The following is a 24299-nucleotide window of genomic DNA, read 5'->3' as shown; positions in this document are numbered from 1 at the left end:
TTGATCATCTGCCCCTGCTTGCAAAAAGAGATATATAGCTACAGTGCACCACCATAAGTACATCTATTGTTAAAATAGAAACCATTAAGTAGTTTTAAATTAATTGGCCTGTTAGACCTACTGCCCTATAATTTATATTCTATGTGCATCATCTTGCATTTGAATAAAATATGTTTCTCTGAGCAGATAAATATCTTACCAACGATCGTCCAGAGGGAACTGGAGCTGGGGTTTGGGTAGTTTAAGCTGCTGTTCCTTCACAGCATATGTCAACACCTGCCTGTCAGAGTAGTGTCTGTATGGCTGGTTTCCCAGTTCAAACAACTCCCATATAGTCACACCCAGTGACCTGGAAAAAGAATAGGAGAAAAAAAAGTCAAATCTAATCAATTTTCCTCAAAGCAGGTTTTTATAGCAGCGCTATCTCATGAATTCTTAGGTAATATTTTCTGTTTGTGCTCAGGTATCTCACCACATGTTACTACTTTTGGTTTGATCGACAACCAGCAGGTTTCCGTGAACTTCGTCTATGAGTTCTGGTGCAATCCAGCGCAGAGGCACCCAAATCTGGTCTTGCGTTACGTAGTAGTCATCCTGAAGGACCAAACAGCATGAACAGCTAAGCACAGGGGGGTTGGAGTCTTTGAAAGATGGTAAATTATCAAACCTTGTATCGGCTGTGAGAAAGTCCGTAGTCTCCGATCTTTACCGACATTTCTGATGTTAGCAGACAGTTTCGCAAAGCCAGGTCACTGTTGTGGGGAAAAGAAGAAACCATGTGATCAATATATATTACGCCGTTTGGTTCCAACTGCTTTGAATACTGTTTTTTTAATGTTCACTATAATTTTTATGAAGTTGTGAGTAATTTATCAATATTATTGTTTAAAGTAAAGCATGAAACTCACATATTACCAGTAACATAAAGTGTTTCTTTACAGTTGTGAGAGGGCACACACTAATATTAGGACATTCAAGGTTATGTCACCTTCTCCACATGTTGTTTTTAATTAAATTAAATTCAGTTTATTTCTATAGTGCCAAGTCACAACAGAAGTCATCTCAGGGCACTGAACAGAAACACTCAAAACAAAAAGTAAGTTAATAACATTATTTATCTGAGGAGCCAGCAATTTTACAGTTTTGAAGTCTGAGATTTGTTGCCTTGGTCTCCACCGCATGGCAGAGAGAGAGGGAGTGAAAGGGGCTCACCCCCAGCAACAAAATCACTGATGCTGGAGTTTGTGTCAACCACTCAGGCAGCACCAGGATTTTGTTGCAGGAAGAGACCATAGGGGGGCGCAGAAGACCATTTAGGTGGAAGCTTCCTTTGAAAACATTAATATCAGAATAAGAATGACAACTATCTGTGCAACAAACCTGTGAGTGATGTTGTATTTGTGTAGATGAAGAAGCCCTGATGCAATGTCGCAGGCCATCTTCTGGAGAATCAAAATGTCAGGAGTTTCTGAGTCAGCGGATCGGCAACTGCGTAGATAATTCTTCAAATCACCCTGACATGAGGAAAGGAAAGAGGGTTGACGTTGTTCTGACTGAGGATCAGTCTGAGAACAGAATAAACAACTGTAAGAAATAAATTCTGTCATCACACCAGAGGGCAAAACTCCATGACCAGTAGATACGGGGTGACTTCTGAACACTGTGCCAGACACTGCAGGAGGGCAGGGTGCTGGAGGGTCCTGCCACAGCAAAGACATGGAACAACTAGAACAATGAACAATAATTTGACTGTGCATTCACACTGCGATGAGCTGTTCGTCCACTGAAGAGCTGTACTCTGAAGATGTTTAGTGCACTGACCGATACGGCTGCACCTCCTCCAAGAATTTGATCTGATCCTGGATGCTGGCACTGGACTTCAGCTCCTTCACCACCACCTGGGTAGTGCTGACTCCTGCACTGACCTCACCCAACAGAACCTATATGCAAAGAGGGCAAAGGAATAAACAGTCCCAGGCAGGAATAAAATGTTATTCAGTATGAACGCCATCAATACAAGTGTCCAGACTGAAAACCAGAAGAAACCTGGTGAAACTGGTGTGACAAGTGTAAGTGTCATCGTAGCATGTATGTGGCAAACTGTAAGGAATCTATTGTAACAGTGCTAAAGATTTGATTCTGTAAATGAGATCTTCATTAGATTAACACAAAGAAGTGGTGGAAAGTCTGTTAGAGTACGATGAAGACATTAAGGTTTAAGCTTTAAGCATTTATGTGGAGTAATAAAATCTTTGGACTCAACACATATAAATATTTGTATTGAAAAAAAGAGCAGCTTTTACCTTTCCAAACCAGCCATGTCCCATCTCTTTTAGATACAGCAGACTGTGGCGGCCAATGTCTGATGACTTCAGCAGCTGTACTGGAAGAGAATATCGGCAACACAAGATTAGTTTTAATCAGGAAACAATTTTAAATTGCTTTGGTTGGAAATAAATATGAAAAACAATTATTGTGTTGCAATGTTCAAAGCAAAAAGAAAAATTAAATGTTGTTTTCAGATAAAGACAATGTTGCATTATAGTGCAATCAACATTTTCCTGACCCACTCAAGCAGTAACTTTTAAAATACAACAAAAGGCAACACGATTTTGCAGAATAAAATACCTCCGTGAATCCTCATAATTGAGGAATGCAGATGTTGGTGAGCGATGAGATGATGGGGACTGCAGAGTTTAGCGGCCAGCCGCTCTCAGCACTGTGACAGGGACTGACTCCGAGACCCCGGCTGAGATCAAGTATTGATTCAGAGTGTGAGAACCAAGAGCCCTTGGCCCCAGTTCCAGCCCCAGGCATCGTAGCGTTGTTGTGTGTATGTGAGAACGAGCTCATGGTCACAGTATGTGTGTGAGAGCCTCGGCAGGATTTAACCCACCGAGCCCTTGCACAGCTGAACAAGCCTCTTTCCATCTGCACCGAGCTCATCCTCCAACTGGGACACACACAAACATGCAACGGTCCTCCTTGAGGGCTTTCCACCTGTTGAGCAAATATTAAAATCCTTGGTTCCTAAACATACAGCATTAAAATAAACAGCAAACGGAAGTAAAAGACGAATTCAAGTCGGAGAACCGAGTCGGAGAACCGATTTGCTGATGGCTCAGTACAGGAGTCCCGAAGCAGCGCTCTGGTCTGCTGTGCCCATCACGCATGTTGGTAGCATGCCGTTTGACGCACCAGCTCTATGTGCAGCTTCAAGACACCCTGTAGTGACATAAGGTCCACATAATGGCCCCTTGTCACCCGGGACAGCATCGTTCCTCAGCCAAACATGAAACAAACACTGTTCTGTTCAGTGCAGGAAAAAAAGATCTCTGTCACTCAGTGCAGGAAAAAAGATCTCTGTCACTCAGACTGACCATCCCTATCTGAAGCCCCCCCCACCACCACCACCACCACTTTTAGGCCATTGTGCATGCCACCGCACTTTTCCTACCCCTCACAGACCCCTCACTGTATTAGGCCCATAACGCCAGTCCTCCGCTGATGCGTTCCTCGGACATTTCAGTCCGGTCTTCTGCTCCCCCACTGGCCAGCCGTCTTAAATGAGAACCATTGTTTGTGATGTTCACGTACACGCTCACACTGTCTCCTGGTACCTAATGCACTGAACACACAACTGAGTAAACAAGGCCCATTCTTTACTGGAACGCTGGGCAGAGGTTGTCACGGTGACAGTAGACCCACACTTGACCATCATAACCCCTGAGCCTCCTCCCTGCCTGACGGAGATAAGAGTTTTAAATTGAGACGGTGGTGATATTTTTCTAACATGGGCTGTGTGAGTGTGCATTCCTGCCCCGCTAATGACATTCCCAGAAGGAATGGCACAACCCAACAAGCCGTTAGTGGGATACAAACACAATGGCTTCACACACTCACTTTGATGCATCGAGCCTCTGCAGTGAAATTTTACTTGACCTCTTGAACAAAAGACAAAAGCATCAACTCTGTCGGACCCATGGGAAACACTGAACCGTGTGTTCGTCTCGATGTATAATTGTTGTAGAAAACACCATTCATGATGTATTTATCAGCTATACAACTGGTGGTTTTACTGTAGGAGCAACAAGACCTATCCATTCATTGTGTGCATGGAAAACTTATGTGCATAAAGTTAATATGTATAAGGGACATTTCAATAACAAGAAAATTAATTGCTGTATATAAAAATCCCCTTCTGCGTTCTTAACATTTAACATACTGGTGTCATTGTCAGCAAACATATAGCCATTTTGGTAGACGTTTCTCTCTTTAAAACATCTGCCTTTATTAGGAATAAAGCAAAAGCAATGGTTTATTAATTTAGAAAAATACCTAATAATATCCCCGTTAAATCAATACACAAGATAAATGAAGATGTGTGCCAAAAGTTAAGTGCAACAACAAGTTTCCTGGAGAAAACGAGAATGATTCATACAGTAAATCATTCTCCTTACTCAGAGTGGAAAGGAACAATTCCTGTTTCACAATCTCTCCTTTCACCATCTATTCATTCCTCGCCCTGCAACACCTGGACCAATCACACGGCCGTCACTACGAGGGACAGAGGCGAGCGCCGTGATTGGCTGCGAGCCTCAGGCTGCCTCGTCCAATCACTGTTGGCGCTCTCATCCTGGGATGCTGAGCAGCAACTAGCCTCCTCTTCTGGCAGAGCAGCGTGCAGCGCAGACAGCCAGTGAGTCATGCAGGCTAAGACAAACTGAACACCCAGGATGTGGCTCACGCTGACACAATAACACACATTTTAAAATAAGGTTGGACGACCTGATAAAATACAAGCAGATGAAAGAGAAATGCTGTTCAGATTTCTGGAATACAAGCTGAATGCGCAAACTCAGAATGGATGCTTGATGAAATTCTGACATTAGATTAAGTTAATAAAATGGGATGAGGCACCACTTTTTATTGATGAAAATGTAAAGGATGATACATTTAAATAAGCTCACAAAGCTTCAGAATCAATATTATGATCAGAAACCTAGGCTTCACCCCTGCAGTAAGTCAGTTTTCTCTTCAGATATTAGTCTCTCATTTGAGAAAAGGGTAAAATGAAAGGACAAGCAAGGACACATTCTAAATTATTTGTTTTCTTCATATACTGGAAAATCTCTATATGTTTTTATTTAAAAGAAAAAAATATATATTTTTAAATGTGAATCCATATTAAAATGTCACTTTTAATAACAAATAATGTGAGTAAACACAATACTACGATATATGCCTCGATATTGCAAAAGTCTGCCGAGGTTTGTTACAATGTAATGGGACAAATATTAGCTTAACATCTTTATTACATTTAGAGACCAACATTAAATGAAGAAGCAGGATGTACTGACATCAAAACATGTTTATCATTGTTCTTTTTAAAAAAAAAAGACCATCTCAGCGTTTTGATTATTTTAATGAATAAGAGTTTATTATTCTGATTATTGCAGGATAAAATATAAAACAAAAAGATAATGCAAAACAATAAAAAGAGACTTGTCTGTGTTTCTGGCAGTGATCAGAAATGACTCTGTTGCAGTGAAGATTGTTAGGAAAACTTCTAAAAGCAGAATGTCGTAGTTACACGTAGGTTTGTTTTGTGTTCAGAGTGTTGTGCTGTTTCTTACTTGATCTGCCGGGCTGTTTGGAGACAGGCAGGGAGACCTCGGTGAGGGGCAGGATGTAAACCTCGGGGCCATTCTGGGACGACGGAGAGGCCAGGGCGGAGAGGTCTGCCTGGTACTCCTCTCCCTCAGTGTTTTCAAATTCCTGACACACAGACACATGCTGGGATTAGTTATCCACACAACCATAGTGGGAGACAATGATTCAACTGTGAAGACATCCAAACGCACTGAGGCACATTCACCTCCATATACACCCATAAGCCATGTAGAATGTGGGGTACATTGAGATGGTCGCTGCTGAGACACACTAACGCAAACAGCTATTCAAGCTGCATACACAAAGCCTCTCTTTCATTCTGTCCACTCCATCTTCCTCGTATGCATCATCTTAAACAATAGAACTCCTCATAAATGTCTTTCTGCTCATCTGCAATGTAAAAACCTACCTTAGATTACATTTTAACATGTGCATTTTGCTCTTAAAGTAAGTGCAACTATCTATTTTGAATTAAATGATATGTGAATTGAAACACTGTGGCACATACCTATTAAACCTGGGCTTTAACACCAGAAAAGTTTCCTATTTCTTCCCCATTATGAACCTACAAGATCTTAAACTGCACTTATATTGACTACGGAGCATTCCGTAGGGAATAAGTAGCCTTTGGGGTTAACTGTCTACTATACTTAGAATAAAAAAGATGGTCTATTATTAGCTTTACAGAAGAAGAAAAAAACTGCTGGTTCTTTAACTGCAGATCTTTAACTCCATCACAGCTGCACTGTTATTAAGTTGAGGAGGATACAGAGAAGAAACTGTGGCTCTCTCTGGCTCAATATCTCAAATTTTCCTTTCTGTTCTGTGTGATTTCTTTCTGCTCCACAGTCCACTGCAGTGCCCTTGTTCTCTAAATGCTGTAAAGCATTCCATCCTGTACCGCCTCAGCACAATCCTAAATCAAACAATAGCCTCCTTTAAGCTAAGTCAGCTTTATTGTGTCACACTGCACATAGGGAAGGAGGCAGTTGACATACTTAGCTGATAAAAATGGGGCGGGGAGTGATGGATGGTGGTTGTATATATATATATATATATATATATATATATATATATATATATATATAAAGGGATGTGTGATATGGCATACAATTCATATCACGATATGTATTGTGAAGGGTGGCAATAACGATATATATTGCAATATGTTTTTGCTATAAAACTTGCAATAGGAATGAAAAAAAGCATAAGGTGTCCTTTTGCCATAATTTATTTTGAAAACTGCTATACCACAAAATAATTTCAATTAAAAAAATTCCACCACTAGGTCCAGAGAGTTTTTAAATAAAAAAACAAATCAAGTATTAGGCTTCTTTCTTGTAGTGCAAAACTGTGCAAAAGATAGAAAATGTAATTTTAGCCATATGTTTTAAACAAAATAACATGTTGTTAATTCTTAACGGTTTCCAGTCTCACTTAAGAAATGAACAGCAAGAGAGCAGCATTTTACACTGAAACATTTCACTCTTCAACCCTCTAGTGGATGTCTCTTTTCGCTTTAAGGAGAGCTGACACAAAATGGTGACCAGTTTCCTCTGTGGCTTTGACCAGAGGGTCTCACAATAAAATCACACAACACAGCGTTCTTTTACAGATCAGAGAGTCAGAGTCAGAGTCAGAGTCAGAGTTTCTTTATTGTCATTCGCACCTCATGTGGTACATGTGGTGGAGCGAAATTATGTACACAGGGTCCCAGTTACATCCAACAATAAAATGTATAAGAAAAACAGTAATAACATCTAAGATATGAACTAAGAAAAACATCAACTAAATATACACTAAGCACTCATAACATAAAACATTGAACATCACCACAAACATGAACATGAGTCTGTGAGCAGATGTGCACGCATGAACACATCAACATTGAAACAGATCAGCAGCAACATGAAACAGATCAGCAGCAACATGATATGGTTTTTCACAGTGATTATTCTAGTTAGAGATTCATGAGTCTAACAGCCTCAGGGTAGAAGCTGTTCCTCAGTCTAGTGGTTCTACACTTAATGCTCCTTAACCTCCTTCCTGAGGGGAGTGGGGCAAAAAGTGTGTGTGCTGGGTGGGTGGGGTCCTTCATGATGCAGGTGGCCCTCTTCCTGCATCTGGAGGTGTAGATGTCTGTGATGGTGGGGAGACTGACTCCAACAGATTTCTGTGCAGCCTTCACCACTCTCTGCAAAGCTTTTCTTTCTGCAGCTGTGCAGCCTCCATGCCACACATTGATGCTCGAGCAGGTTTTTTTAAAGCTGACCAACGCTTACTTTAACTTTTGACGGAAAAAACAAACTTTCGATGGAACACAGCGTTTCGCACATGCGTCCGAATAAGGCAACACTACAGCAAGCCAGCCGTAGTTAGCTTGTAGCTTCGCTACTTAGCTCTAGAAGAAACTACTTTACCACCGCATACGCACAGTTTTCAACAAAAAAAGAAAGTAATAATTAAATCTGACAATTCTAATTTTACACTTTAACACCACTTACACACAGTTTTCAATTTAAAAAAAGTAACAATTAAATCTGACAACTCTGATTTTACATCAAACACAACATTACTGCGGCTAGCGGGTAGAAGACAGATCTCTATCGTAGGCTAAATGTCTATCATTTCTACCATGTACCGTATATATCGCACATTCCTAATATATATATATATATACCGTATTTTCCTGTGTATAAGTCGCTCCAGAGTATAAATCGCATCAGCCAAAAACAGCATCATGAAGAGGAAAAATACATATGTATGTCGCTTCGGAGTGTATGTCGCGTTCATTATGTGTCACCGCTGACCCCAGAAAACATGGGCCAATGTCAAAATCGATTGGCTGCCAAAACTCGATTAGCGGCAGTGGGAGTGTGCACGGGAGGACTCACTGTTGCAGTTCTTCGAAATTTAACAAGATTAACACTTATAAACAATCATTTGTTTGCTTGTCATTATATCAGAGGTGTGTCTCAGTTTAACTTTTTCCTTAATAAATGCACTTTAATGGTCAATGTTTGGCTGGAGTAGCAGTACAGGAACAACATATACACCTACTGGTAGTTGTCAAAAGCCTAGAGGGCCTTCTTGCACCTCTAGTGGCTGCAAATGGTAATGTTTACTCTGGTTCATTTCAGTATGAATGAATATTTAAAGCGCCAGTAAAAATATGCGTCATGAATATGGAAAAAAAAAAGCATATATAAATCACTTCAGTGTATAAGTCGCATCTATGGCAAATCTATCCAAAAAATTGTGACTTATACACCAGAAAATACAGTATATAAAATCTCAATACATTGCAGTGGCCTTTGTTGTCTCATTATGTCATTAATAATTTAAAGGTAATTTGATGAACACTTGATTCTAAAATAGCTTAATGCTACTCAAGGATTGAAACGAACAAGCTTTAGATTTTTGTTTTCAGCTTTTTTCACACCATTTTAACCTCTCCAGGTTCTGCAAAGTGCTTTAAAATGTTTCTCATTCACACCCAAGCTCGTGCAATGCTTTCTGTTTTATGTTGCACTTTTAACACGTTCTACGTCCTCCTTCACACACTGACAAGCAAACCAGGGGCAGTGTTCAGCGTCTCGCCAAGGAACACTGACACGCTGCATGTGTCGGAGATCAAATCCCCCAATCAGAAGGCAACCGCTCTCCCAGTGGGCCAAAGCCAACTGACAATAATATTAGTCGGTTTTATTAAAGTTTTGTATGGTAGATAAACAATAATAATGATAATTTTGAATTATTTGCACATTTTTATCTTGGCCTGACAAGCTTTCAGTTTCCACAACAAATATATTTTCTTTGCAGAAAATTGTACTTAAATGTCATTATTTGCTTCTTTTTTTTTCATCTTGATGTGAGAAATGATTTAAACATAATTAATTTTCTTATAAAGTCACAATGAATATAAGGATCCATATACACTACTTTACATAACAACCTTAGGAGAGGTTGGTTTTTTTTTCTTCCCATACTGTCATTGTCTCTAATCAGGTCTCTCGTAAATGAGACCCCAAGGCTCAAAGGGATTAACCTGTATTAATAAAGGTTGAATGAATTGTATTCACTCTGGTTTTGCAGTATGTGATTTGTCTTTTTGTGTCTTTACTTGATGCACCAACATATATTATAGAAAAGTCAAAAAAATGTAATTTCTGAACTTCAAATCTACCGTATTTTCCGCCGTACACATCACACTGCCCTATAAATCGCATCAGTCCAAATATGTCTAAAAAAGTGGAAAAATCCATAAATATGTTGCTTCGTCGTATAAGTTGCATCGATTATGCATCACTGCTGACGCGTCGCGTTTGTTACGCGTTACCACTGACACCCCGGAAATGTGGGCCGAACTTGGAAATGTGGGCCGGTGTTGTAACAAAAACCGATGGGCTGACAAATGGCGGCCACGGAAGCGTGCACAGGAAGAATTTAACAAGAATTTAACAAGATTAACAATTAAAAACAATTGTTTGTTTGCTCAACATTATAACAAAGGTGTGTCTCAGTCTAACGTTTGCTTAATAAAAGGACTTTAACAGTCAAATCAGCTGTATTTGCTGCTTTGGTGCTCCGGGATCGCACAGAGGGAGGAAAAAAATAAGGAGGAACTCTACTTGTTTCTTCGAAATTTAACAAGAAAATCACCTAAAACAATTATTTTTTTGCTCGAAATTATAGCAAACGTGTGTCTCAATTGAACTTTTTCTTAAAAAAATACACTTTAATGGTCAAATTAGCTGCATTTTGCCAGGGCAATGCAGATGGTTTGACTTGCTCCAAGCAGCGAGCAGAACGAAGGTGGGGGGACTATGGCAAGCCGATTGTGTCATTAATAGCTGGAAGATTCTCAGTCATCCAGGGCATGGTAAATTCAAAACAGTTCAAGATAAGAACAATCAAGTATAAAGTAATGTATAATAAAGTACAGTTGTTTTTGTCTTGAACATTTTTGAATTTGTCATTGTAGCCATGTTTACTTGTTACATGATACAACGGCATGCCTTACTGCTACTACTACTCTGCTGCCATCTAGTGGCTAAAAAATGGTACTGTTCAATTTTTTTTCCCGTCAGAATGAATGAAAACCTTTTTATCTCAGTCAAAATTGGTTTATAAATATGGGGAAAAAAATCCATAACGTTGCTTCAGCAGGGCATGCAAATTATTTTATATATTTTTTATAGGGTAAAAAAACGGTAGTCTTCCTTCTAGAGCTGTTTACTTAGACTGAAATTATTAAGAACTACTTTGAATTATTAAAATGTTGTATTTTATTCTTATAGAATTGTGTGGAAAAACTTGTAAAAAATCATTTAAAAGTTTGCAAATCCAAAACGTCTAAGCTGCATCACTGCATTACTATAGCCTTCCATTAATTTCAAATAACTTTTTGTTCTGCTTAATTACACATGAGCAATAGAAACTCACCCTGCAAAACTGAATTAATTAATAATTCTCTGCCATTAAAGATTGCAATGCTTCAACCCTAAATGTTTTATTTCTAATCATAGTGCATACATGCTTCTTTGTTCAGTACCATTACATATTAAAGCCTAGTACTTGCTGTGTATGTATCTGGTATGCACATGGTACTGTGTGTACTCAGTAAGTAAAGAGTGGTATTATGTGTTGCCTCTCTTAAATCTTATCCTTTTTGTTAGTTATAATTATATTGAGTCTTTAAATCAGAAGCACTCAAAGTTTTCCCAGAGGAACCCTGCACACCCTCCCTCAGTAATTCAAGCAGATCTTGTTAGTGGGCTCGTATAAGAGGTTATGTAGGAAAACTAAGCTGTACTGCTGTGTTCATGAGCACAGAGCTATTCGTCTTTTGTGCAGCTAATGAACTGCTGCTCATAACAAACCTGCCTCCTGCTTGGAGCAGCATCAGATGTGAAGCGAAAAAGAAGAAGCAAAAGAGAAAACTGGTTAAAAGCCAAAGAGTTAACTGCTGGTCGGATTACACCTCGCTGTGTGGTTAAATATGTGTTCTGAGACAATAATGTGTGTCCATTGGAATGTGTGTAGGTGGGTTTTTCATTCAGGAGGACCATCTGCCACTCTCCTCTGAGTGAAGTGTGAAAGCGAGCACCTGGCTGTGAGTCAGCGTTGCACGGTTCCCAGGAGAGCCTTCAGTTTAAAAAGCACTTAATACCCAGCCACACACTACACGCTCCAGTAAGATCACAGCAATGGAGAGGAATAATGAAGCTTTCATGACAGTGCAGCAGTGCAATTTTGCCTTTCCCCACAAGAATGCACACCGTTCAAGCGAGCAGCTGAGTGATAGGCTGTTGCCACGGAAAGATTAAAAGTTGGAGCCAGTTACGCGTTCGGTAACACTTGCTGCTGATTTAACGTCCTTTACATTTCAAATTGTAGTAGAATGCATTACAGTCTTGTAAGTTGCTATTTTTTTTCTCTTTCCATTTAAAGTGAGCATAGCAAGTGAGCTAAAAACAAATGACCTGCATGACGTAGGTTAAATCTGACTCAGCTCAGCTCAGGTGTCCTTGAGCAGAGTCATTCCCAGCTAGAAGCTGTTTGGTGGCTGCACTTTCACCTTGAACTTTCTGCTGGACTCAAGCTGAAAGACAATACTTCTGCAGGAATCAATAATGGCATGTCAACCAGGAAAATAGCTGATCAAGATGAAGTGAATCAGATCTTTGTTTCTTTGTAACTGTATATTACAGGTAAGTGGTAAAAAAATAAACCTGATCTTTAAGTTCATTCATTCGACCCTTATTTATGCAGGTTTGTCTCATTGAGTCACGAGGACTCATTTTCAAGAGGGACCTGTTTAAGACAAAAAAAAAAAAAAACGCAGACAAGGTACACACAACAATAAACAGTCATAAAAAAGCATATAAAATGAAAAGTAAATAAAGGTAGTGCTATAAAACAAAATGAAAACAAGCTAAATTATAAAACGAGCTAAAATACTAAAAACAGGAACATGTCAGCGTTGATTTTTGCATTGAACTTAACCATTGTTTAAATCCCTTAGAGAGGTCAAGCTCGACAGCTTTAGCTCTTTTTGCAAGTTGTTCCAGGTCACAAGTGCTAACTGAATGATGTCGAATGCAGACTGTAAAAGCTGGAAAACCTTAGCAACTGATTTAGCTCGACAATAAACAACTGTGTCGTCGGCATAGCAATTTAAGGATGCATCAGGAATGATCAGACCTACATCACTTATGTAGATTGTAAAGAGGGTGGGTCCTAAAACTGAGCCTTGTGGTACAGCATTGTTGACAGTTAAATAACTGGAAGTACCATTATGTTGAACACATTCAAGTTACACACAACACAAGTTACATCTCTGTGGCATTCATAGAGCATTCTGCTGCAGCATTTTTACCATCTACTCAAACCAACAAACAACAAAACATGCAGAGTGTAATCTGCTGTGCAATGACTGGTTGAGGCCAGCAGCTTGAGTTTCTGCTCTGCCTCCCTCCCTGCACACCCCCTGCCTGTGTCAATCACTGTTAACCCTAATCAGCCAGATGTTTGACACAGCTTGACTGAGTCACCCCAGCAGGCAACATTAACAGAGACAAGGTGTGTCAGCTTGTGATGGGGGGAGGTGCTTTCGAACATAATTTGCACAGAGAGACGAAATGGATGCTTAACAAGATTTAAGCCTACCATGTAGAAGAAAGAGCTCTGCAGATTATTAATGTTAAAAATACAGTGTTTATTTTCATTCAGACATTTATTTGAAAAGGGCCTTCTGTATAACTGAACACTGTTTGTTTATTGGGGGGGGGGGGGGGGTGTTTTGTTGCTATATCTTACTGTGTGCAGCAAAAGTGCAAACTGTGAAAACGAGGAACTGGAGGAGACACTAGTACTTGCTCATAACTTTTATTTTTATCCAAGTTCTGAAAATGCTGTTCCAGCATTCCAAAAAGTAAACGACACGTTAGCCGATTATTAATATTAGTTAAATGAAAGTTTAGACAGGTTGACTGTACATAACAAATATTTTAAGGTCTAGTGCTCCTTAAAGGAATGCATAGCACTCCCTGCTTCTCTTTTGAGAAAATTTAAGGATTTTAAGTGCGCCTTATAGTCCGAAAACACGGTGTGTGTTGAGGATTACTCTCAGATACTACCACCTCAAATTTTAGGTTGACATCTATAAAACTGAATGATAGCTGGTTTTGTCTTGGCAAAAGTTTAGCTGTGGTGGCCATCTTGTACTGGATTGATCCAAAAGTTAATCAGTTATAGATGTACATCCAGCTATTACTTTCTAAGAACACGTTTTAAACCAACATTTAATAAAACGTGTTTATTTTATCTTTTTTACGCCAGCATATCAAGACCCTTCTTTTCTGTCACATATACATTTTTTGGCTTCCCAGCACTTCCAGCTGAGGGCAGCAGGGAGCTCACCTTGAAGCCCATGTCTCCCTTCTTGCAGCAGAGGCAGGCCAGCATGAGGAAGACGAAGGTGAAGAGGCCGGAGAAGGAGACGGCTACAACCGCTAGAGAGGAAGGCCAGGACAGCTCGCTCAGCCGAGCCTCGTCTGCAACAACAGAGAGCAGAGCAAGTGTTAAAAGGGTTGAGCCAGGAGGAGATCAGACAGACTGGAAACAGAGGGACCAAACAGGAAATTAGAACCCAGATATAGATAAAGTTGATTTGTATGAATGAAGATATGGCAGCTTGATTAAAAAAATGAATCATATCAACATTCTTTCCAGTTTTTTTCCCCCAGAGAGAGAATAAGTAGCAGACTTGTGTAGCTTAAGACATCGCTGCAAAAAAACAAGTTTGCAATCTCCCACAAATACAAATGCTGTTTATTAAAATAGAAGCTGCACGTCCTTATTCTATTACAGTGTAAACTGTTGTGATGAATACAAATTTGTGCTGTGATTCCATAATCCGCTCTTCTTTTTCAGCGTCACCCTGCAAACAGCGTTACACGACCCAAATCTAAAGGAGCTGTTTTCCTCAGCAGTGCACACAGTGCTGTTAAAGCACAGCTGTGTTTGAATGAGCTCCACTGCAAAAAAAAAAAAAAAAAGAGTCCATCTCTTTTGTGCATCTGTCATCAACTCGCTGTATGCAAACACAAACTGACACAAATGAGCACTGCGTGTGTCAGCCTGCAATAAAATGAAACATCATTTTCGTTTTGAAACTTTCTGCAAGCTCAGATAAAAGAGAAGAGCCGAAATGATTATTGAAGGGAGGAGACCCCACTATACTGAACAATTATCAACCAATCTCCAAACTGTATTTTAGCTAAGGTTTTAGAAAAACTGATAAATACGCAAGTCAAAAGGTATTTGGACTCTTTTAATATTTTATCTTCTTTCCAATCTGGCTTCAGGAAAAAAAAAACACAGCACATTGACTGCTTCACTAAAGGTTTATAATGACAAAGCTTTGGACGCTAAGGATTACTGTGCTACTTAGACCTGTCCAAAGCCTTTGATACTGTAGATCATGACATCTTATGCTACAAGCTCTCAGATATTGGCTTCTCCGATCACACTGTTGGCTGGTTCTCAAACTATCGCTAAGGCTGGAAGCAATGTGTTCGACATAACGGTACTTCATCTAGCTACCTAACGGTCACCAACGGTGTGCCACAAGGCTCAGTTTTAGGTCCCACCCTTTTTATAATCTATATAAATAATGTAGGTCTAAACATTCCTGATGCATCCTTGCATCTCTATGCTGACGACACTGTTGTTTATTGCCGAGCTAACACAGTTGCCAATGTTTTCCAGCTTCTAATCTGAAGTTGGCATCAGTCAGTCAGACTTATTCCATTTCAAGCTGGTGCTAAATGCTGACAGAACCAAAGGGATGTTATTTTCCAACAGAAAGTTGGTGCCAGCAACTCTTCCTCCTATATCATCCATGCATTGAGTTTGTAGATTCTTACAAATACTTGGGAATTTTGGTCGTGCACATCTCTCTTTTAAACCACATATTGAAAACTTGATAAAGAAACTGAAATTAAAACTGAGTTTCTTTTTCAGATATATATCTTGCTTAACTCTGAATGCCAGAAAACGCCTTGTAACTGCTACCTTCCTGCCGGCCATTGACTATGGTGACATTATTTACATGAATGCCCCTGCCAGCTCCTTGCAGATGTTGGATGCTGTCTACCATGGCGCGCTAAGATCCATAACTGGTTGTAACTGTCATACCCATCACTGCTCTCTGTACTCATTGGTCAGTTGGTCATCACTGTCTACATGTAGGCTCTCACACTGGTTCATTTTCATCTATAAATCCCTCCTTGGTCTGCTACCTTCTTATATCTCCTCCCACATGTCACGTCGTCAGTGCAGTTACAACATGCACTCTCAGTCCATCATTACCTGCAGTGCTTCCTCAGTGCAGAATGAACTTGGCAAAAAGGCCTTTTTCTACTCAGCTCCTGCAACCTGGAACATCTTGCAACAGGAACTGAAGTTGTCCTCCTTGATTTCTTTAAGGGGTTTCAAACATTTGATAATGTCAATAGAAAAATATAAGCAAATATGTCCTTGTTTTTAGTATTTCACCCCATTTTACCACACCCTGATTTATTGTTTTGTACACTACTCTTATTTTAACTGCATTTTGACTGTAGTTTATTGTTGTCATTGTCTACTGTTCTGTTGTCTGTACTTTATATATTCTGTCTGGAACAGGTCTTTCTTGTAAATGAGTCCACTCGGCTCAATGAGGCTAGACTGTATAAATAAAGGTTGAATGAAAAAAATGAATGAAAAGAAACAGGTAGGGAATATTTTAGCAGATTTTCTGACAAGAATCTTGCAGTTTATGCATGGGGGTTTTTTTTGCGAACTTTTTTACATAAATTACATCAGCTAATATAAACGCACACAGCTTACCACCATTTGCCATGTTAAATTAAATGATCTGATTACTGTTGAGCAAACAGATTGTTGGCTTTTTTGTTTATTCATCTTTTCCACACAACAGGATTACCTTCCAAACCCACCAGGATATTCACGTTTTCCCAACAAACAAGGGGCAAACTTCACTAACATAGATTTATAGTGTGTAGAGATACAATCACACATACTCAAACATTTTATGGTGTGTAAAATAGTGACTTTTTAAATATTGTTCAATCGTGAGGTTAAGGGTCGAGTCATTTTAGTGGTTTTTTTTTACACTTTATTTGTATGAGAGACAGTAAAAATGGCTCTTCGAATTGTAAAAGTTTGTAGACCCCTGCTACAGATCAAAAAATATCTTCATCTTAAAGTGAGCAAGTCACAACCACACACACACACACACACACACACACACACACACACACACACAGACACACAGACATATGAGGGTTGTGAGTGGGCTGTTTCCAGCTCAGTGGCTAAGACCCCTGTGTTCCTGACCCATTTGGCTACAGGGAACACACTGTTCCAGGCCTGACAGCTCCCACAGTCCAAACAGCACAGCTCCAACCCGATCCTGACCCCGAGGTCGAGCCACGAAGCCTGATCGACTCGGATCCACATGGCCGACTGCTAAAACAGACGAGCGCAGGTTCCTCTTTGAAACGCTGGTTTTCAAAATATTAATATGTGGGCGCTGACCAGCCAACAGATCACCATGGTAACATCCAGATGGCCACCACATATTAGCTGATTGGCCTTTGCAGTATGATAAACCTCATGTCAGTTCTGTTGAAGGCTCGCAAGCTGGCTCCGTTTCATCCATCTCACTGTGCTCTCTGTGACAGATTGTCTGAGTTTGTGTTTTTCTGTATGAGGAGTGTTTAAAAAAGGTATGAACAAAGCTAAATCAAAGTACCGTACCTGCCGCCGTACACGTCGCTCCACTGTATAAGTCGCATCAGTCCAATTATGTCTAATAAAGTGGGAAAAAAAACATAAATATGTCGCTTCGCCGTATAAGTCACATCTATTACGCGTCACCGCTGACCACCCAGAAACCCGTGTCGTGTTGTGCCAAAAATCGATTGGCTGCCAATTGACGGTCGCGGGAGCATGCACGGGAGGACTTTAACAAGTATTTAACAAGATTAACACTTAAAAACAATTATTTGTTTGCTTGACATTATAGCAATAGTGTGTCAGTTGAACTTTTCCTTAATAAACGTACTTTAATGGTCAAGTCAGCTGTATTTCTACTGGGTGGCACGACAAAATGCAGCTGATTTGCCGTTTGCTCCAGGAGTTCCGGAGCAAAATGAAGGTGTCTTGGTATGGCAAGCCAAGTGTCTCATTAATTGCCACTTTTGCATATTAATGAGACACTTGGCTTGCCATATTAGTCAAGGGCCCTCTAGTGGCTGAAAATGGTAGTGTTCATTATTTTTCATGTCAGAATAAAAAAAATCATCAGATCTCAGCCAAAAATTGGTTATAAATATGGGGGGAAAAAACATAAGGCACTTTTCCATATAAGTTGCAGGGCATGCTAATTTATGCAAAAAGGTGTGACTTATACAGCAAAAAGTACGGTAGTGCATCTTTGTGTGACCATAATAAACAGGCTACGTGTGTGACAAGCTATGACATTTAAACGAATTAAAGGCCCAAAAAATTAAAGAATTTATTTCACCCGCTGCAGTACATATAGAGTTTAAGACTAAGATCGTCTCATGTTGAGAAATGTAGCCCTTTAGGTCAAACCCTGATAATAACACTGACTACAGAATTCAGCTCAGTATTGGATACACTGACTGAGTTATTGCATCATGTGTGCTGTATAAATTTAATTAGCTGTGGCAGCCAACTTGAATTAGGTTGACTCCAAATATTATTGAGTTTGACCGTATGGCAGTTTTTACCCTCTGACAGTTTCAGACAGTGTTGACTCGAACAGTTAATGCAAAAGTTTTAGTATTTAACGTTCTGAGTCTATTTTATTTGTGATTTCAGCTTTGCCAATGTTTCCCTCCTCATATAGTCAACTCCTGCTCCTCCCACTCTCACCTGATCCTCATTGTCTCTCCCCAGATGTTTTATCAACAGTGTCCCTTTAAATAATGTCTCATTTTGTTTATTCCTCGTCAGTGGATTGTGCTTCCTACAGCACTCTTCGGGTCCTTCGTGTCTTCCCTGATCCAATTATTTTCATATGAGCTCTGCTACCACATTAGCTTTTTGTTTTTTGTTAAATAAATCTATTTTCTTATTTTACCTCCGAGTTCTGTGTCTGTCTACATCCTGGGTTCAAACTTCCACAAAACATAGTTGTCCAATGTGTAGTGCTTGGAGAAGGACTTTAAGGTATTGTCACTCCAAATATTTAGCTGTAAACCTGTAAAACAGACGAGTTGCAGCCATTTTTGTGTTTAAGGTACATTAGCTGGGGTGACCATTTTAAATTTGGACTGCACCAAAAGTTATTCATTTATTTTCTGTGATCTGAGAAATTCATTCAAATGAATCGAATGAGCATTGAGACATTCCGCTAACAGACACAGTGCTGTTAAAGTTCTAGGCAAAATTATGACACAGTGCTCAGAGTCTGTGATGCATCTCAACTAAGACCATATTTGAGCTTCAGATCTGTGAAATTGCCTCAATTATAGTCATATTTTTTGGTTTTGCTAACTTCTCCAAAAGATAACAGGTGGGAAATGTCCATCCAGTTACAGCTTTGTGAGAGTTTCATTCTCATTCACTTACTGGCTCATGAGATATGTTGCTAACTGTGCAGACAAATGAATGCACAAACAGTCAAAAGCATTGTCACTGCTTTGCCTTCAACAGCAGGCAATAAAAACAGGGAGGAAACTCCAAGATGGAAACATCCAAGAGGCTAAGGAGCATTTTCAGCACAAATGTAACAGCTCTCATGTCTGTCAGATAAATCAAATCTATGAGCACTCTTTTTTCTATTTACTGAGAAATTATATGCTAATTTAATAATCGTATAGTTCGATGGAGGTATAGAGGAGTGAGCAGAGAGAATATGCAGCTGCTGTCAACACAATAATGAAACATGCCGCTGCTCTCTGAAGGACGCATCATAAAAAAAGACGAACATGTGCCGTAGTTTCAGGGGGAGGTGGTTCTGGCTGTAATGGCCTGCAAACTATTCGGCTGATAAACTGCGATCATTTCTGCTTTTTTTTTTTCTTTTTCTTTTTTTAAAAACAAATGTTTTTTTTTTTTTTTTTCACAAGATAAATTTCCACTTCATTCTTGGTTGGTACATCCTCACATAAACTCTTGCTTTGAATAGCTTCCGGTAAGATGGCGCCCGTGTCTAATGTAGGCATGCAGCGGAAAACCAGAGGCACCGTGTTCATAACTGTGGCATTTGAAGAATCTGTCTCGCGCCTTCTCTTTGAGGAGATCTGGAAACAGAGCGACGACCCTCGGTCCTCCATAAATATTTGAGAAGCACACATTACATCACCAGCTGAACGCTGAAATAAAAATAAAGCACTTAAAGCCAGGCTCGTACCAGCTTTATTAAAATGGTTTCTGCAGGGCTGGAGGGAGAGGAGCATCATCCTAAAATGACAGAAGGGCAGAGGGAGCAGTAGAGTCACCCGCCACCTCCATAACTCAGGCTGACAGGAAGGAGGAGGAGGCTGTGGGAGAAGGAGAAAGTACATTTTTGTTGGCCAAAGAAAGTAAATGTTCCCTGGGTTCTGTTTGTCCGATAAGGGGAACCCAATTGGAAACCATTATCAGAAAAGTAAACGTGTGTCAATACCTATTAAGGTGAGTCACACTAACAAAAGAAAATATTTTTGTCATGTTGCACCTTTAAAAACAGAAGCACCGATTCATCATGAGGAAAAATTACAGCCACAAAATTACGTTCTGAGAGTTTCATTAAATCTGCTCAGTGATTCATGAGATATTTTGCTAACCTTCAAAGAGGGTTGATGTAAATTCAATTTCAATTCAGTTTATTTATATAGCACCAAGTCACAACAGAAGTCATCTCAGGGCACTGAATAGAAACATTCATATATAAAAAACAAGTTAACACTATTTATCTGAGGAGCTTTGAATTTAACTCCATCGCAGTCTCTCATCTTGAGCAAGCACAAAGGCAACAGCGGAAAGGAAAAACTCCCTCATGAGGAAGAAACCTTGAACAGAATCAGGCTCGGAAAAAGCGGCCATCTGCTTCGACCGGCTGGGTTTAAGGCAATATGTCTTTAAATAGCTTGGTTCGGATGGGATCTAGCAAATGTGGATGGTTTGGATGAAGCTTTTATTTTTGACAATACAGAGAGCTCAACAGGACCAAAACAGTCCAAACATAAATCAGGTTCTAGTGACATTTTTAAAGTTGTCTCATCTGACATGGAACCAGAGGTGATAGTAGGAAGTTTGGTTTGAATTTTCCCCTAATTTAAATAATTTGATTTATAAAGAATCTCATGAACTCATCACTGCTTATAGTTGTAGGGATACATGGTTCAACAAAGATAGGATTTTTCATTAGACTATGGTACTGAAAAGGAACCATGGGTTATTTTTATTCTCATTAATTAAAGATGAATAATATAAAGTTCTAGCTTTACGGAGCGCTTTTTTATACGTTTGCAGGCTATCTCGCCAAGATAAGTAAAATCCTTCAACGTTAGTGGAGCGCCATTTACTTTCCAGCTTTCTAGATGCCTGTTTTAAGGTATGTAACTCAGAATTGAACCAAGGAGTCAAATGAGCCTTCATTCTGCCGTCAAATGCAAATTCAATGCAGCTGATGCCAAAGTTTTGAGGAAAGATGTTGTGCAATGTGTAGCCCTTAAAGTATTTCAGGGGAACAATACTCAACTACTACCATGCCACATTTTAGCTCAGTACCTGTAAATTTGACTGTTATTTATGTTTGCTAAGATTGTTTTGCTGTGGGTGTCATCTTGAATCCTTCTAAATGAACATAAAAGTTGGGTAATAGACCCAAGAGAGAGTCTGTTCTGATGAGGTGATTACGATCACCCACTCACTCTCCAGGGTTCAGCCATATGTTCCTGCTTTACACACCAACATCAGAACATGGACCCACACAGCAGACCTGTTTCACTGCATACAAAGTCCAACTATTTACTGTGATAAATAAGAGCATGAGGTTTTTGTTTTGCCTCCACACAAAATCCACAAGAATAAAAAATCCTGTCACACAGAGACAACCGTCTGCTTTGATTAGGACAAACTAAGAGGATGCTGTATCTCTTCTCTATGAACTATCTTGCTCTCCCATTAATTTCTTCTGCTTCTCAAATGCGTCTTTTCCGCACGTATGAGCACACCAGCTTTCAGTTTTGACCAAGGGACCTGCAGAGTGGGCGGTGTGCCAAGACACACAACTGCAATAAAAATGTCTTGTATAGAGTCAGGTAAAGAAAAGGAGCGAGAGTGGGATGCACTTGCAACTGAAATTAGTATTCAGTGGATTGGGGAGAAAAAGGTTCACGAATTGTGCAACTTGTGGGTTCAGAAAAAAAGTGATTTTGTGGAGTAGTAGACTCTCCAACTGTCCAAGAACCAATCACTATGAACCATTTCATGTATTGTTTAACATGCAAAACATTCAGATCATCTTGGTTCAGGTTTAGAGACACACTCAGTGGATGATTATGAGGTGGTTAATGTCAGCAAAATACTAGCTAGCTGGTTCCCTTCTACCATTTTTCAATGATCTGTGTACGTAAATGTTGCTGTTAACATGCAGGAAGGAAAGAAAGACACAAACAGACCGGGAGTACAGCAGAGTATCCAACTCACTCCGAGGATGAATTTACATTTAGGACAGTGCTGCAGGGGCCAACAAGATTCTCCATCTGCCCTGACCAAGAACAGAATTACATTCAGTATTAGAGACCGGCGGAAAAGAGGCCTGAGTTCAGCAGCAAGAAGAGAATAGCAGCCTTTGATAGTGGCAGAAGGATTTCAGATAGATAAGCTCAAATGTTTTGTTGTGTTATTTTTTATATAAAAGATGTATTATGTTCATCTATGTCAAGCCATGCCTGTGTTTTGTTTCAGCCTCATTCAGCTCACCTGTGCTATGTCTAATCATCTCCCTGTTTCACCTGCTTTCTGCTCTTCTTAAGTGCTCTCCAGTTTCTGCCTCTCTGCCAGATTATCGATCACCTTGTGCCTGAAGTAATCCAGCATTCATGTCCCTGCTCTCTAGTGTTCTTGTCATCAACCTTGTTCCACATCCACGGATTATTCTCTTTTTTGCTCTGTCATTGAAGGATGCTTCTGCCCATCTGATATCTGAACACCAACTCTCGCTCTGCCTCTTGACTACAGACTTTCGCCTGAACCGTTTAGATATGTATTTCCTCATCTATCTTTCTGAATAACCACTGCCAGATTATTGACCTTGTTTTTGGCTGTTGGATTAAGAATCTGTTTGGAAGGATGGTTTGTATCTGTGGCGTCCTCTGCGTCAAGTTTCACAGATTAAGAGGAGCATTTGTTGGACTCCCCTAGCACCCACGCCCACGTGACCAGGTCATGTCTCTGTTCTTCCAAACCCCTACGTTCTCTGACGTCACCAAAGCAGCTGCACCTCGGCTCGCTTTAAAGTGCAAGTTAGTGGATTAATCATCTCAAGTCCTCTCAGTCATCAATCTGGTCTCTCTTCCTTCAGAGGTTCAAGTGAACTATTTTCTGCACTACTTTCCTGATAAAGTTTCAATAAATTAATTTCATTATTACTTACATTCCTGTGTTATGGATGATTTTTGGGGTCTTCTATTTGAGTCATTACATAAACTTCTAGACATATTTAGTTTTTACATTTGCAGAAAGTATTTATTGCATAAACATCTACCCTCTGAAGTCAGCTCAATCCAACATTGCCTGCAGGCTAACCCAATTTAAAAAACACAAAAACAGCTATAACAGTTTTACAGCAGGTTAGACTGTCATCGGAAGGTCACCAGTTCAACTCCCCAGACTGATATCAAAATGTGGGTGGGAAAGGCGAAGCACCCATACCTGTCTCTCATTTGACCCACTCTGGGCCCTTGAGCAAGACCCTTAACCCCCACCATCTGCTCCCGCAGGCACCCTAGATGGCAGCTCTCTGCTCCACACAAAGGGCTGTGGTAGCTCGGTGGTCTGTGGTTGTGTCAGGAAGGGCATCCAGTGTTAAAACAATTACCAAGTCTTCGTGCGAGTTCACTGTGGTGACCCTTGAGGAAGGGAGCAACCGAAAGAAGTAGCTGAGACTATTCTGAGCACTAACAGATTGTGTAAAAAATTTGGCTATTAACTACATGAAGTGATCACTGTTAGCAAAATAGTCAATGAACCAATGGGCAGACTTGAATAAAACTTTGAGGAAATAATTAATAGATGCACCTTTTTGACCAACTTTGGAGTCATCTCAGTTAAAAACGGCTGCTAAAGCAAATTCAAATCAGCCAACACAAGTGGCTTTACTTTAGACTATTTTACAGAAACTGAGCTAAAGTTTTATGTGGTAGTAGCTGAGAGTCATCCCTAACATATACTTCAACCTCGAAAAAATAGCATACGATCTTGCAAGATGGCATAAGATTGCACATATCACAATTTTTTGTCGTGGGGGATTTGTACCCTGAAGACCCGTTGTCATCGATCAGGTTTTGGGTTTACTGGCCTTGGCGTAGATGTGG

The 24299-nt window shown here is 39.9% G+C and overlaps 1 protein-coding gene across 1 annotated transcript in view; it reads right to left on the bottom strand.

Moving 5' to 3' along the window:
- aatka (apoptosis-associated tyrosine kinase a) overlaps positions 1-24299 on the bottom strand; it is a 37577-nt gene that overhangs the window by 5081 nt on the left and 8197 nt on the right. Inside the window, exons 2-10 of the mRNA XM_037689031.1 lie at positions 14098-14231; positions 5637-5778; positions 2304-2383; positions 1822-1940; positions 1613-1700; positions 1381-1514; positions 668-752; positions 473-594; positions 200-349 (exon numbers count right to left, since the gene is read on the bottom strand). Of these exons, the coding sequence (XP_037544959.1) occupies positions 200-349; positions 473-594; positions 668-752; positions 1381-1514; positions 1613-1700; positions 1822-1940; positions 2304-2383; positions 5637-5778; positions 14098-14231 (1054 nt within the window). The remainder of the gene's footprint in view (positions 1-199; positions 350-472; positions 595-667; positions 753-1380; positions 1515-1612; positions 1701-1821; positions 1941-2303; positions 2384-5636; positions 5779-14097; positions 14232-24299) is intronic.

Source organism: Nematolebias whitei, chromosome 15, assembly GCF_014905685.2.
Source record: "Nematolebias whitei isolate Nwh7 chromosome 15, NemWhi1, whole genome shotgun sequence".
Taxonomy (NCBI): Eukaryota; Metazoa; Chordata; class Actinopteri; order Cyprinodontiformes; family Rivulidae; genus Nematolebias; species Nematolebias whitei.
This window is presented reverse-complemented; position numbering and strand designations above follow the sequence as displayed.